This window comes from Eretmochelys imbricata, chromosome 10 (assembly GCF_965152235.1).
Source record: "Eretmochelys imbricata isolate rEreImb1 chromosome 10, rEreImb1.hap1, whole genome shotgun sequence".
In the NCBI taxonomy this organism is placed as follows: Eukaryota; Metazoa; Chordata; order Testudines; family Cheloniidae; genus Eretmochelys; species Eretmochelys imbricata.
This window is the reverse complement of record NC_135581.1, coordinates 40,333,675-40,347,623: the sequence shown is the minus strand read 5'-3', so window position 1 is coordinate 40,347,623 and position 13,949 is coordinate 40,333,675. Positions and strand designations below refer to the sequence as shown.

The window sequence follows — 13,949 nt, the reverse complement described above, 5'->3', positions numbered from 1 at the left end:
AGATGTGAAGGCCTGGGCCATTGGATTTCATTAGAATATACAGTATTATTTGTATTTGGGTAAATTTTAGGGGTGGTGACCAAGGTGGAGGGAATGGTGGGAGTAATGTCTGTGGCAGCAAGGTGTTTTGATATTCATTTTCCTGAAGCCAATTAGGGAGGGCAGTGCATTTTGATGGTAGGCACAGAGCCCAGCCCCTGGAAAAAAAACAAAAACCTACTCCACATTTCCAAGCGTGGTCCCCACAATTCCCTCCCTGCCAATTAACAATACTTTTGTCTTTTCCACCAGGACCCATTCTTAATGTCTTTTGTAGTCAGGAAATTCCTGGACTTTGGTGGTTTCAGCAGAGCGAGTGTTCCTTCTTCTTTCTTGGAACAGCCGTGGTTTAGCATTATGCAGGGGAGAGGTTACTAGCACATCACCCTGTAATGATTTGTTTTTTTCTAGCAAAGTCCAAATGCACATTAGTTCTGTCAGTGGATAAGGGAGAGGTTACCAGTTTTTCACCTTGTCCTTTACTCCTGCTGTCCAGAAGGAGCAACAATGCCAGAAGGAAAGATAGACCAATCATCAGTCGGAGAGCCATTACAGTGAGAAACATGGGCAGGTAGTCAATTCTTGGCACTTCACAGCAGTGTTGCTAATTAACAGGACTTGATAAGGGTCTTTCAGCATGGGGCCAGGGTTGTTCCTCGCTGATGGACCTCTATGTAGATCCAATCTCCTGGTTTCAGCGAGTGGCAGGGCTGCTGTATATAAAAAGACCTAACACATTTTGTTAGTGCCTGACAATAATTATGCATTGTCATCCATTAAATGACTGTCCATCTGAGCCAGGGTCAGTGGGGGCGCAGCCAGTAGTCGCATCAGGTGCCCTGTTAGAATTTCATGAGGGCCACTCCCAATCTGTCGATTGGGAGTGGCCCTCATATTCATTAATGCTCATGGGAGGGCATTTGGCCACTGTACATTTGTTTTAGCACAGATCTTGGCCAGTTTATTTTTCAAAATCCCATTTTGACGTTTTACTGTCCTGGCGGACTGTGGGTGGTGGAGATTGTGTTGGATCTGTAAAGCTGCACATAACTTTTTATAATTTGTCCAATAAAATTGGGTCCACTATCATTGTTGCTACTCACAGGTATGCTAAATTGTGGTACAAAATTCTTAAAGAAAGTTTTACAACAGCTTTGGCATCTGCCTTTTTACAGGGAAAGGCCTCAACCCAGTTGGAAAATACATCAACTAAAACTAACACACTTATAATTACAACATTTAGACATTTAAATAAAATCAATTTGAATATTTACAAAAGGTCCCCAGGAAGGGGGATGTGCTGCCTGCCTAACGTTGACAGCTTTACCAACACTATGTTGCTGGCAGATTACACGCTGTTGGCAGTATTGCTTAAGATATTTTTTATTTTATTTTTTTTATTTTTTACAAATACCCTTGCTGATTGAAGGCAATACTGAGGAATTACTCCCCATATTTTCCTGTATTTGTTTTATAGGCAGGTTAGGTTTCAATGGCTTCTATTTTTATTATTTAGGTGATTTGCATTAACACAGACATTCTTAACTTTAAAAAAAGAAAAGGAGTACTTGTGGCACCTTAGAGACTAACCAATTCTTAACTTTGAATCCAAAAGCAAGCCATCAGCCGCTTAGAGGCTTTGTCTTAAAAGGACACAATTAACTTCTAACTTTTAACTTTTGCTTTTAAACACACATTGATTTGAAAAGGAAAACACAACCCAGTTTTGGCTTTTCTTTGGCAAAGTGACAGTTGATTACACAGAGCCACCTTAAGACTTAGTGTTCGGCACTGACTACAGCTTTTATTTGCTATTTGTTACCAAAACCGATTTAAAATCTTTTTTCATTTTCCTGGCTTTGACTGCCCTGCTGCAGCCACAACTTTGGTCTTTATTTAAAAACATTTTAAATCTTGTAAAGTATTAAGTCACCTTAAAGGATTAAATGCTAAATACCAAAATTAAACGACACTAGTTTATTTTGTTTGGCAAAAGTATTTTTTTGATTTTACAATTTTAAAACAACACTAATTTATTTTAAACTTATAAAACAAAGATTGTACACACCAGGAGTGTTTTTTAGCTAATTTGCCTAACTTGTTCATAGTTAAATGATTTTACTTAAATAACCTTTTGCCTGGATTATTTACAGAAATTCTTACAGAGAAATGTCCTTTCTCCAAAGGAATGACTGCAAAGAAACCAAGAATTTTCTTTTTATAACACTTTCTTTTAACATTTGTACAAAGTTTCACTGCTTAATTTCCTCCAGTAACTACAGAGTTAACCTTACTTTTTTTCTTTTAACTTTTTCAGACTGCTGTTGCCTGCTTGTCTGGGCCCAATCCTTTTTTTGTTGTTGTTGCATTATTTCTTTCCATGGGCACAGGCATTGTTTCACTACCAATTTAGCAAGGAGGGTGGGCTTTTTTGACTAACCCCCCTTTTATTTATTTATACACACCTATTTACATACACACACATTTATTCCTTATATTTAGATGCATTTTACTTAACAAAAACCTTAATCCTCTGTGTCCAGACTTAATACAACCTTTCCCTTATTTGAGGCGGTAACAACCCCTCAGCACTGGTGCTTTGCAGGAAAGGATGGTGGCGGGGCTAGGGACAACAGGAAAGGTAGGGAGAACAGTAGCATGAACAGCATGGTAAAATGGGTGAGTTACACTCACTGACCATACGAAAAATGACTCCTTGCTGAATGCAGGAGGTAAGAACAGGTTGGATTTTCCTTGGCCTGTTTTGATAGAGGGTACTGCTGCACCTCAGGAAGGGGTCTTGCTGGGTTTAGGTGAATTGTAATGGGTTGGGCAGACCCAATGCACCCAACCTGGTTGGCATGATCGGCTCACAAGGCTTACAAGGAGGGAGAGACCTTAGCCAGCAGTTCCTGATGCAGTGAGGAAGGGCAGGGGTTGGTCTTCCCCTGTAAACTGCCAGGACCTCATTGTGAGCGGGATCAGGCACGTCCAGATACACACTATTTGGGGTACAGCAGATTATACAATTTAATTTACACAGCAAGTCTTTTCCCAAAAGGTTAGCAGGTGAAAAAGGGCTTAGGAGGAAAGCATGACAGTCGAACAAAGGACCGATGGAAACGGACAGAGGTGAAGAGACGGGGTGGGGAATAAGAGTGTTGCCCACCACTACTGCTTTTGGATCGACCAGGGAGGTAGGGACATTTACTGTATCCAATGGCCCATTTGCTTGTAATAGTAACATGCGCCATCACTGGGTCCCTAGGAGAGGTGGATGGTGGGGACCTTGGTTTGGCCTTCCCCTTCTTCACCTGCAGTGGGCAGCTATTACGGGGTTCCTGTATGTTCTGGAACTGGAAGGTCATTAACATAGTTTTAATGTGGCGGTGAGAGTATTTGGGTTTTATTTAAATTCTTATTTTTACTTTGTTTACAGGTGTTAATTTTTGCTCCAGACAGCTTTCTTTGGGCAGACTGTGAGAATTTTATTTAACAGCTTCTTTCTGATTTTATTTAACTTTCTCTGGTTATGGCCTGGATTTTGCTTGGGCCACTGAGCTTCTTCACAAAGGCAACTCAGTGTTTCCCTAGGCATGACCCCTCATAGAAGCTGGTTTAAATCTGCCCATGTAGGGTTATAATAGTTTATAACCATTTGAATTTAACAGGGTCCTCTCTTATTTTTGGAAAATTTTTAGGTAAATTATACAATTTTGTAGGAGACCAAGGTGCATGTGCATACACAAAGGTCTCATGACCTGAAGCACCAATGCCCAGGAATTGGTGCAAGGGGAACGTTTTCTCAGTATGGGGAGTCACTGTCTGAGGGGTGAATGTAAGGGGCTTCTGTTGCTTCATATTTCTCGCCGGCTTAGTTGGATTTAAATTCTTTGCCAATTTTCTTTTTATCTCTTTTAATTGTGTTGAAAGTTTCTCCTGGGAGTCCTTGAGACTCCTTATATGAGATTCACAGAGCCATTTTTTTTCTTCTGTTTCTTCATGCCAATAGAAATATGCCTCACACTGTCATTGACCAGAAGCGCACTTCTGAGGTGCACAATCTTGTCAAGGTCAAAACTTTCCCTCTAAGGGAAACCATAACTTTAAATTATCCCTATCCCTGGTATACCAATTCCAATTTTCCAGAAACTTGCAAGAGAACTAGTGTGTGCCTTTTGGCAGGACGGTGATCCTTTTCGACTCACCGGCCCCCATTTTAGCTGGTGAGTGCAGGAATCCCTTTTGGACCCCCGGCTCCTAGAATCCCTACGGATCTTTCACTCATCCCACTCACACAGGGAAGGTTTGTTTAGGGCCTCCACAACTGTCTTACAGCCCCCCTTTAGCAAAGAGTGTTGGCTGACACCACGTACACTGTCGCTTTGGGTGAGGTGATCAGACCAGTCAGTGGCTTTTCAAACCGCCTTCAGGCGGGAACCAGAGACAGGGGAGGAAAGAGGGTATGGAAACAGACCGTCCAAGGACGGAAGGGATGGGATCACACACTCCTAGACCCAGACAGGCCCCTCACTGGTCATGAGCTTCACAGGGCACTCTGGGTGTCTTCCTGTGACTCTCACTCACACAGGTCTACCGGCCTTCACTTTCACACTGGCACACAGAACCAGGTCTATCCACGACCTGCCCAGCCACCCTTAGTAGCTCTTCCCTGGGAACCCAAACCTGGATGGGACTCTGACCCATCCCAAAGGTGTCAGGCATGTCCGGCAGCAGAAGTCTGAATAGAGCATGCAACTCACCCAAACCCAGAGCCTCTGGGTGGTCCTCCACCAGAAACCCAATATAGAGATTTCAAAAGGTCTTTCACCTTTTCAGATGGGCCAAGGGTCTCGTGGGGAACAGCTCGCAGTCCTCCAGCTCTCAGGGGTCACTGAGTCACGGCACCAAGATTGTCGTGGAAAAATTAACCACACATTGTGTTTGGATCAGAACAAACCTGAGGTCCCTTTATTCAAGCATGCAAATACAGGGAGAGTCAGCTGGAGCTGCTCTGCCATAAAAAGAAATACAGGAGCTTATCTTGCTGAAAACCAGAGTTTGTCAAACCCACTTTCTTCAACAGCATTTTCCTTATTTGACATATAGTGCAAGCTTCAACAGTAGCTCTGCCTTATTTGGAGTTTAGCAAAAACAAGCTTTTCCTGTTATTGACAAGTGTTTTCCTTGCAGTTAATGGTTTTTTCTAACTTCTAGAGGTTATGGTTACATTTCTTAAGCTGTGCTGTTTGCAATTGTTCTTCAATGAATTTTCCACACTCTTCTTATGCTTCATATACACAGTTAGCTTGACCAAAGTTTTAGGCCTACTTGGGTCCACTGAATTTTTCCTCCACGCTGTCCCTGCCCCAAAGAGCTTATAGTCTAGATAAACTGTGGGAGGGGAAACTGAGTCATGGAGAGGAAAGGTGACTTGCTGAAGATCACACAGCAGGTAAGTGGCAGAACTGGGACTGTAACCCAGGGGGCCTGACTCTCAGTTCTGTTTGGATCCACATTAAAACTGCAGTCATTGATATTTTGCAGAACTCTACATTCTCAATGAAAAATACTTTAAAAAACCCCACCACAACAATAATGCTATTCTGTTCTATAACAGTTTGCCTGAGGATCTCAAAGCACTTTACAAACATTAGCCAATTAAGCCTCACAATAAAGCTCTGTGAGGTGAAAAAGGGATTAGAAGGAATAGTGTCACCCAACACTGAAATGGAGCTACTTCTGAGGTGGAGCAATGCAGCTGTTTAGCAGAACACATAACATATAACAGTTTGGGGGTTTTTTAGGGGGTGGTTCGGAGAGGAGGTGAAGAATACTGCAACCAACTGAAGCCTCAGGTGAGAACGCTGGGAGACAGAATGTCATTAATTGCACCAGCTGGGGGTTAGCCATGATACTTGGGCTATCCAACTTTTGCAAAAAGCGTCATGGGCTTTTTTAATAACTGCAAATGGCAAGGAGCTTGCTTGGTATGAAAGACCAATGCCACACGATAGGCATGTATTTCAGAGATGGCTGTTGCATTTCTTTGTTGGGTAAGTGACTTGGCTCTAAACTATTATCCTCCCTGCCTAATCCCTACCCTCGTTTTTTTTTTCTGATGGGGCATCAGGCCAGGGTTGCAAAGGTCCCATTCATTCCAGCTTCTATGCTGTAAATCAAGTCAAGTTAATTTTGCGCTCCCTTCATCTCAGGCTGCTTTAATGTAAATTAAATATCATGCTGATCCACCCAAATGGTTAATGTGCAACATAGAAATCAAGAATTTGGGCTAATGGTTGTAGAAATACAGCCTCCCTATTTGTGCAATTTCATAACAGTTTATCCCTGCCATTTGTACCAGTTCTATGGTATTCAGAGTGTGAGAGTCAGTCTGGGTTTAGCTACTGGAGCATAGTGGGCTAAATGGATTCCTGTAGCAAACCCATTAATACCAGTGATAGTGAATTTGGCCTTACTGAGTTTCTCATACACGACTTCCTTGTCATTTAATTCTTGTTCCACATTAAATCATACCTGTGGAACAGAGTCTGTGGCTCAGATGGCTCAGTGTGCTGAATATGTTCTCTTCAATGTATAGAAACTGCTGAATTCAGCCCTCAATTAAAGGGACATCGCAGGATGCTTTGCTTGCACAGCAGCTGCTATTTTTGTCCCACAATTATCTCTCTGCTCCCCTCCTCCCTGCAACCTTCCCCCTAGAGCTCAGATAATAGCGAGTTAGCAATAACGCAGTCTGGAAATGAAGAATTAAGAAGGCAGTGACCCTCCTCCCCCATCGCCACCTTCTCATAGTATCTTCTTTCAATGAGATGGGAGTAGGCTGACTTTTTTACAATGTCCCTGGAGCCTCCTTGCTCCACAGAACGTTGGGAAAGGAGAGAGAGAAGAATTTATCTCCCATCATGGTCCTGCAGGAAGGACTGAAGGAGACAAAGTTCTCAGTTTGAATCCAGTCCTTCTCTGATATAGAATCATTCTGGAACATTCAAGAGAATTAATCAAGAGAATCATGTCTCATCTGTGGAAGAATTTCCACCTGAACTACTGGGATGGGAGCTGAGTGCAACATTTCTCATGGTTGCTGGGAAGGTGTATTGGTCTTAAACAAATTCTTTCCCTCCTTCCCCATCGGTATATTTTTACCTTTTGTTTCCTCCCTATTTTGGTCAGCTCTGCCCCTTTTCTTCATTAATCCATATTCCATGGAGCCTCAGGATTGCAGACAGGAAAAAAACAAAACAAAACAGAGCTGCTCAGACATATGCAATGTGGATTTTTGCCCACAAATTTAGAACTGGGCAGGAAACAATTTTCCCATCCCAACAGAATTTTTGAGATTTTAACATTTTTTTCCCATCCTGATTTGGGACAAAGTGAAACACTTGAAAATTTGTCTCAAAAAAAAAATTGGGTCAATTGAAAATCTTGTTTTGATCATTTTAAAGTATTACATTTTGATTTTGGCTAATATTTGTACTGTTTTTTAACTAACATAAATATCAAATACATATCAAATAACATAAATATAAAAATGAAAACAGGTTTTGAACTGAAAAATGAAACAGTTTAAAAAATATTTCTTATTTTTCTAAATTTTTTTTTTAAACAGGCAGTTCAGTGAAACCAACACCAATTTCAGTTTTGATGAATTAGCATTTTTCCAACAAAAAAGAGGTTAGTTATAAAGTTCCCCACAACACAATCCCTTATGCTTCAGCATCCCAGCCCTGAAAATAACCCCAGGCCTAAATCCATTGCAGCTAAAAAGAAAACATTCCTGAGCATTTGTCCTGTCTAGGTGTAAGCAGAGTCAAGATGAGCTCTACCCTGACATCTGGTGGTGAGTTGTGGCAAGTTGTGGAAAAGAACTTCAGGGACTGATCTCATTTGCATAGGTAGACCCACCCCACCTAGCATGAGCTCATAGCTGCCCAAATGGTCACTTTGGCTGCTGTGGGATCCTCAGTGTCTCTGTTATTGGGGCAGGAAGAATAAGTTGTTGTTATCCTGATTATGTGAATCAAGCACAGTGGAACTGTTCTTGGCCTTTTGTTATGATGGAGGGACTCACCATTAACTAAGTAGCACTTGCTAGGCAAGGAACATGGGTTCCAAAACTCAGTGAATTGAGAGAGGATGGGAACAGGTATTAATATCTGGTGGTATGGGCCCCTCTGGTGAGGGTCTTACATGCCAATTGCTCCTCTCCCTTGTAAGATAGCAGAGCTAATTTTGATTCTAGTAGGAGTCTAGTTACTGCCTGCTGAGCTGAAGTCACTTTGGGGCAATGGTGTGCCAGCACTGAGGATCTCCTATTACAAGCTGAAATCACAAGAGAGCTAAAATCACTGAGTGATGTGTTAAGGGGGGGGCTGAAGATATATTGTGGAGCAGTTCATGGGATGAGTGGGGTGGCTGGCAGAGTGGAGTGGCGCAGGATGGGTGGAGGAGCTCATGGGGAGGATGGCAGAGCAGAGCGATTCGTAGGACAGAGTGGAGCGGAGCCCCATGGAGAGGTGGGGCAATTGGCTTTAGATCATGTAAGGTGCCCTTTAACCCTCCCATTTCCACCCAGATTGGGAGGTAAAACTCTGCAGATAAACTTTCGAACTCTGGGGGTGCACTGACCAGGGACAGAGACTTTTGGGTTGTTGGACTTTTGGGACTTTACGTGACTTTTGGGTTGCTAGATTCAAGAACCAAAGGGAAAGAACACGGCCCAATTTGCTTGGGATGGGTTTTGCTCATGGGTTGTGTTATGAATCCTGTTGGTGGTGTTTCCTCAACATAATGCCACATTGTTTCTCTCTGTGTTTCTCATTGTTTCTCTCAGAAAGGCTTTTGCTACACTCAGACTCTGTGCTTGCGAGAGGGGAAGTATTGCCTCTTAGAGGTGCCCAGAGGGGGTGATATATATTTGTCCCAGGTCACTGGGTGGGGGATCAAGCTGGTTTTGCATTGTGTTATTAGAATGGAACCCTTAGATACTGAACCCTGCCCTTGTTGCTGCCAACTCTGACGGGCAGAAGGGATAAGGTCATATCATAGGCGCCGACTCCAGCCCTGGAGCACGCATGAGGGAAAAATGGTAGGTGTGGAGCACCCACCGGCAGCCCCCCATCAGCTCCCCCTCACCCCCACAGTGCCTCCCACCCTCTGGCAGTCCCTGCAGATCAGCACCTCCCCGTCCCTCCCAGCGCCTCTCACAAAACAGCTGTTTCCTGGCATATAGGAGGCTGGGAGGGACTGGGGAGGAGCAAGGATGTGGTGTGCTTGGGGGAGAGGGTGGAGCGGGGACAGGAAGAGGCAGGGTGGGGCCTTTGGGGAAGGGGTGGAGTGGCAGCAGGGCCTGGGGAGGAGCAGGGGGGTCAAGCACCACCCAGCACTTTGAAAAGTCAGCAACTGTGGGTTATATCCCTTTTTGATCCCTCTTGCAGTGTTTTAGAAGCCACCAAAGACTAATCAGAGCAGTCAGTGAGTATATGGAGCTAGGCCTTACATAGAATCATAGAAGATTATGGTTGGACGAGACCTCAGGAGGTCATCTAGTCCAACCCCCTGCTCACAGCAGGACAAACACCAACTAAATCATCCCAGCCAGGGCTTTGTCAAGCCAGGCCTTAAAAACCTCTAAGGCTTGAGATCCCACTGCCTCCCTAGGTAACTCATTCCAGTGCTTCATCACCCTTCATGCTTATTGGGACCCCATTATACCTGTGTTTGCATAAGAGCACAGGACATACCAGCACTGTAATGCTTAGTGAATTTCTTTCATTTTTAACTGCATGAGCTCTCAGATAAGAATGAGTCAGCTTAGCCGCATGGAAGCTAGGTTACACAGGGCATGGTACACCCACCCTTCATGGTGGGATCTGATTCTAGCCTGAGGAGACATCTGTATGTTAGCAGCTGTGATCTAGCTAACACACTAAAAATATGGTGTAGTGGTGGTAGCACAAAGACGCCGCCCTTAGTACATGCCCATCCGAGACACTAGGCATGTACTCAGCAGCCAGCCCTCTTGCATTGCTGTGGCTAATCGCTGTTTTAGCAATCAGAGCCAGCACAGCTAGGTCGCCTTCGGCTGGGCATCAACCCCAGCTAGAAGTCTAGATGTAGCTTCAGTTATTAGCACAGTTCCACACATCTTCAGCAACTCATTCACACACTCACTCCAATGCTAATAGTAACTCAAATTTCATTTTTACCCACTTTAATTCCTCTAAGACAACAGTCTGAACTTTGTCCTAGAACTGGACACTTTGGGATAGATGTTCAAGGGCTCAGCATCCACAAATGAGCCAAGATGTTCAGCCTCCATTTAGGTACCTAGGTAAGAGGCAGGTTTTCAAAAGGGCTCAGCTAAGCACATGCTAAGAACTCTGGAAAATCCAGGCAATTATTTAGCTATTTTTTGAAGGTCAATTCATTAGTCAGTTCTAGTTTGATCCAACGAGAGAACTGAACCAGCTGACTCTCTGGGAGAGAGAGAGAACCTGCGTGAGGGGAAACTGAGGCAGAAAGTGCCTGAGTGGCATACATATCCAGCAGGGGGTGATGCAGGGCAGGCACATTCTCTGACAGAAACATTTGATGGGAGCACACTGACTTTGATTAATTTCCCTGTATAAAAATGTTGGAATGAAGCATTTCATAGATAAGACCAGAAGTTCAGTTAGTCTGATCTCCTGGGTAAGACGGGCCATAGGACTTCCCTGAGTTACTTCCCGTTTGAACTACAGCAGATCTTTTTAGACAAACATCCAGTCCTGATTTAAAAATTGTCAGTGCTTGAGAATCCACTACTGCCCTTGGTCAGTTGTTTCAATAGTTAATTACCCTCATGGTTTAAAATGTACACCTTATATCTCGTCTGAATTTTATAGCTTCAACTTTCTGTCTTTGGATCTCACTATACCTTTCTTTGCTAGATTGAAGAGCCCTCTTATATCAAATTGCTGTTCAATAAAGTTGAATAGAATGTTTACATTTTTTTGTTTCAAAATTACGTTTGGTTTCTGTAACGATGCAGACTCTGGTGGGACACAACTGAGAGTATCAATTCAGGACAAATTGCTTAGACCAGGGCAGTCACAGCCCAAAGCTAGGTGTGTCCTTTGTTATTAAGGCACACCAAACCAGCCAAACAGAGAGGACTTCAGTTTTACCCCACTGGCTAACCAGAAGTCATACAAGCAATTCCCTCAGACATTCCAGTTTCTCAGTATCACCACCAGGGCCACTCCTTATGGGGATGAATGGTTATGAAAAACAATACCCCAGTAATACCCCAGTAAAAGAAAAAACGTTCTTCTGATCCCAAAGGACCAAGCCCTAGACCCAGGTCAATATACAAGTCAGATCTTACCCACAAATCACACCGTTGCCAATCCTTTAGAATCTAAAATCTAAAGATTTATTCATAAAAAGAAAGAAATATAGATGAGAGTTAGAATGGGTGAAAGTAATCCATTACATAAAGCAATGGCAAAGTCCTTTGTTCATTCTTGTAGCAGTGATGGAATAAACTGCAGGCTCAAGTCTCTGGAGTACACCCACAACTTGGATGGGTCATTCAGTCCTTTATTCAGAGCTTCAGTTTGTAGCAAAGTTCCTCCTGGCGTAAGAAGCAGGATTGAAGACAAAAAGGAGGAGATGCAGCTCCCTTTTATAGTCTCTTGCCATGCAGTCTGTGTTTCCTTTGTTCAAAAAACAAGCTACCCAGCACATTGCATGGAAAAATCTTAGAGTTCTGTCCACAGGCATGTCCCTGCATGCCTTGCTGAGTCACAAGGTGTATCTGCCTTCTCTCAGTGGGTCAACTGTATAGCTGATGGTCCTTAATGGCCCATCAAGCAGGCTAGGCAGTGCTGACACAAACTTTCTAGGGTGTCACCCAGAAGCATAGCACAAATTTGAAATACAAACAGTATACAGCCAATACTTATATCTTTAAATACAAAACTGATCCATGCTTACAGATAGCATAATTATAACCAGGAAATCATAACCTTTTCATGAACAACTTACGTGACCTCCTTTTACAAGATTTGGTGCCACTAGAGGCCTTTCGTTGCAACAATGATTTATATGGTCACAGTTCATATTAATAACAGTTTCAAAATTATTTTTATTTATAACTATAATTATAAAATAAAGGCTGCATCTGAATGAAATATTTTGACTTTTATAAAAGCAGGACATTTTGATTGTCCCATTTTTTAAAACATTTCTGCTTTGTGGGAAAATTGTATTGGTTTTGTTCTGATTTGGAACAAAATCAAATTTTGAAATGTTGTAATTTCCTGCAGCTCTATTTCATCTTCTCTTCAAAGACATTTGGAAATCTGAGAATTTCTTCCTGCATGCTGTCTGTGACTTATAGATGTTGTGTTAAATTCAGTGGAATAAATGAGTCCAGAGTCAGAGGTTTAAGATAACCCTGTGCTAGTCCAAGATTAAACAGTGAACAGAGTATGAGGTTTAGAGAGCTCAGCCTGCTTATTTTCATGGCAATAAACACCATTAAAATATAGCCTTTCATTAAAGAAACCAGAAAAGGAATGAAAAACAGTTAAAGTATGTAAATGTACAGTGTTAAGTACTGCTTTCATTTTAACAAAAGAATGGCCATACTGGGTCAGACCAGTCATCAAGCTTCTAGTAGTTAAAGGTTTAGAGATACTCCGAGCCTGGGGTTGCATCCCTGACCATCATGATTAATAGTCATTGATGGACCTATTCTGCAGAAACTTATCTAATTCTTTCCTGAAACATTGCATAATTTTGGCCTTCACAACATCCCCTGGCAACAAATTACACAGCTTGACTGTGTGTTGTGTGAAGAAGTACTTCTTTATGTTTGTGTTACACCTGCTGCCTATTAATTTCATTGGGTGACTCTTGTTTCTTGTGTTATGTGAAGGGGTAGGTAACAATCACTTTCTCCACACCATTCATGATTTTATAGACCTCTACCATATCTCCCTACAGTCATCTTTTCCAAGCTGAACAGTTGTCAATCTTTTGAATTTTTCCTCATATGGAAGCTGTTCCATACCCTTAATCATTTTGGTTGCCCTTCTCTGTACCTTTTCCAGTTCTAATAGATCTTTTTTGAGATGGGGTGATCAGAACTGCAAGCACTATTCAAGTTGTGGGCATACCATGGCTTTATATAGTGGCATTATGATGTTTCCTGTTTTAGCTATCCCTTTCCTAATGGTTCCTAACATTCCATTAGCTTTTTTTGACTGCTGCTGTACATTGAATGGATGTTTTCAGAGAACTATCTACAATGACTCCAAACACAACAAGGAGTGCTTGTGGTACCTTAGAGACTAACACATTTATTTGGGCATAAGCTTTCGTGGGCTAGAACCCACTTCATCAGGTGCATTGAGTGGAAAATACAGGAGCAGATATAAATACATGAAAAGATGGGAGTTGCCTTACCAAGTGTGAGCTCAGTCTAACGAGACAATTCAATTAACTGTAGGCTACCAAGGGAAGAAAAATAACTTTTGTAGTGGTAATGAGCCCATTTCAAACAGTTGACAAGAAGGAGGAGTGGTAGTTACGCTAGAGAGTAGGATTGGATACAGAGAGACCTAGACAAATTAGAGGATTGGGCAAAAAGAAACCTGATGAGGTTCAACAAGGACAAGTGCAGAGTCCATGAAGAATCCCATGCACCGCTACAGACTAGGGACAGAATGGCTCAGCAGCAGTCCTGCAGAAAAGGACCTAGGGATTACAGTGGACAAGAAGCTGGATATGAGTCAACAGTGTGCCCTTGTTGCCAAAAAGGCTAACAGCATTTTGGACTGTATCAGTAGGAGCAATGCCAGCAGATCGACGGACATGATCATTCCCCTCTATTCAGC

At 42.6% G+C, this 13,949-nt stretch overlaps 1 protein-coding gene across 1 annotated transcript in view; it reads left to right on the top strand.

Moving 5' to 3' along the window:
- Positions 1-5,455: 5,455 nt before the first annotated feature.
- The window catches only part of TBC1D21 (TBC1 domain family member 21), a 77,160-nt gene continuing 68,666 nt past the window's right edge, over positions 5,456-13,949 (top strand). The window contains exon 1 of the mRNA XM_077828830.1: positions 5,456-5,494. Within this exon, the coding sequence (XP_077684956.1) occupies positions 5,456-5,494 (39 nt within the window). The remainder of the gene's footprint in view (positions 5,495-13,949) is intronic.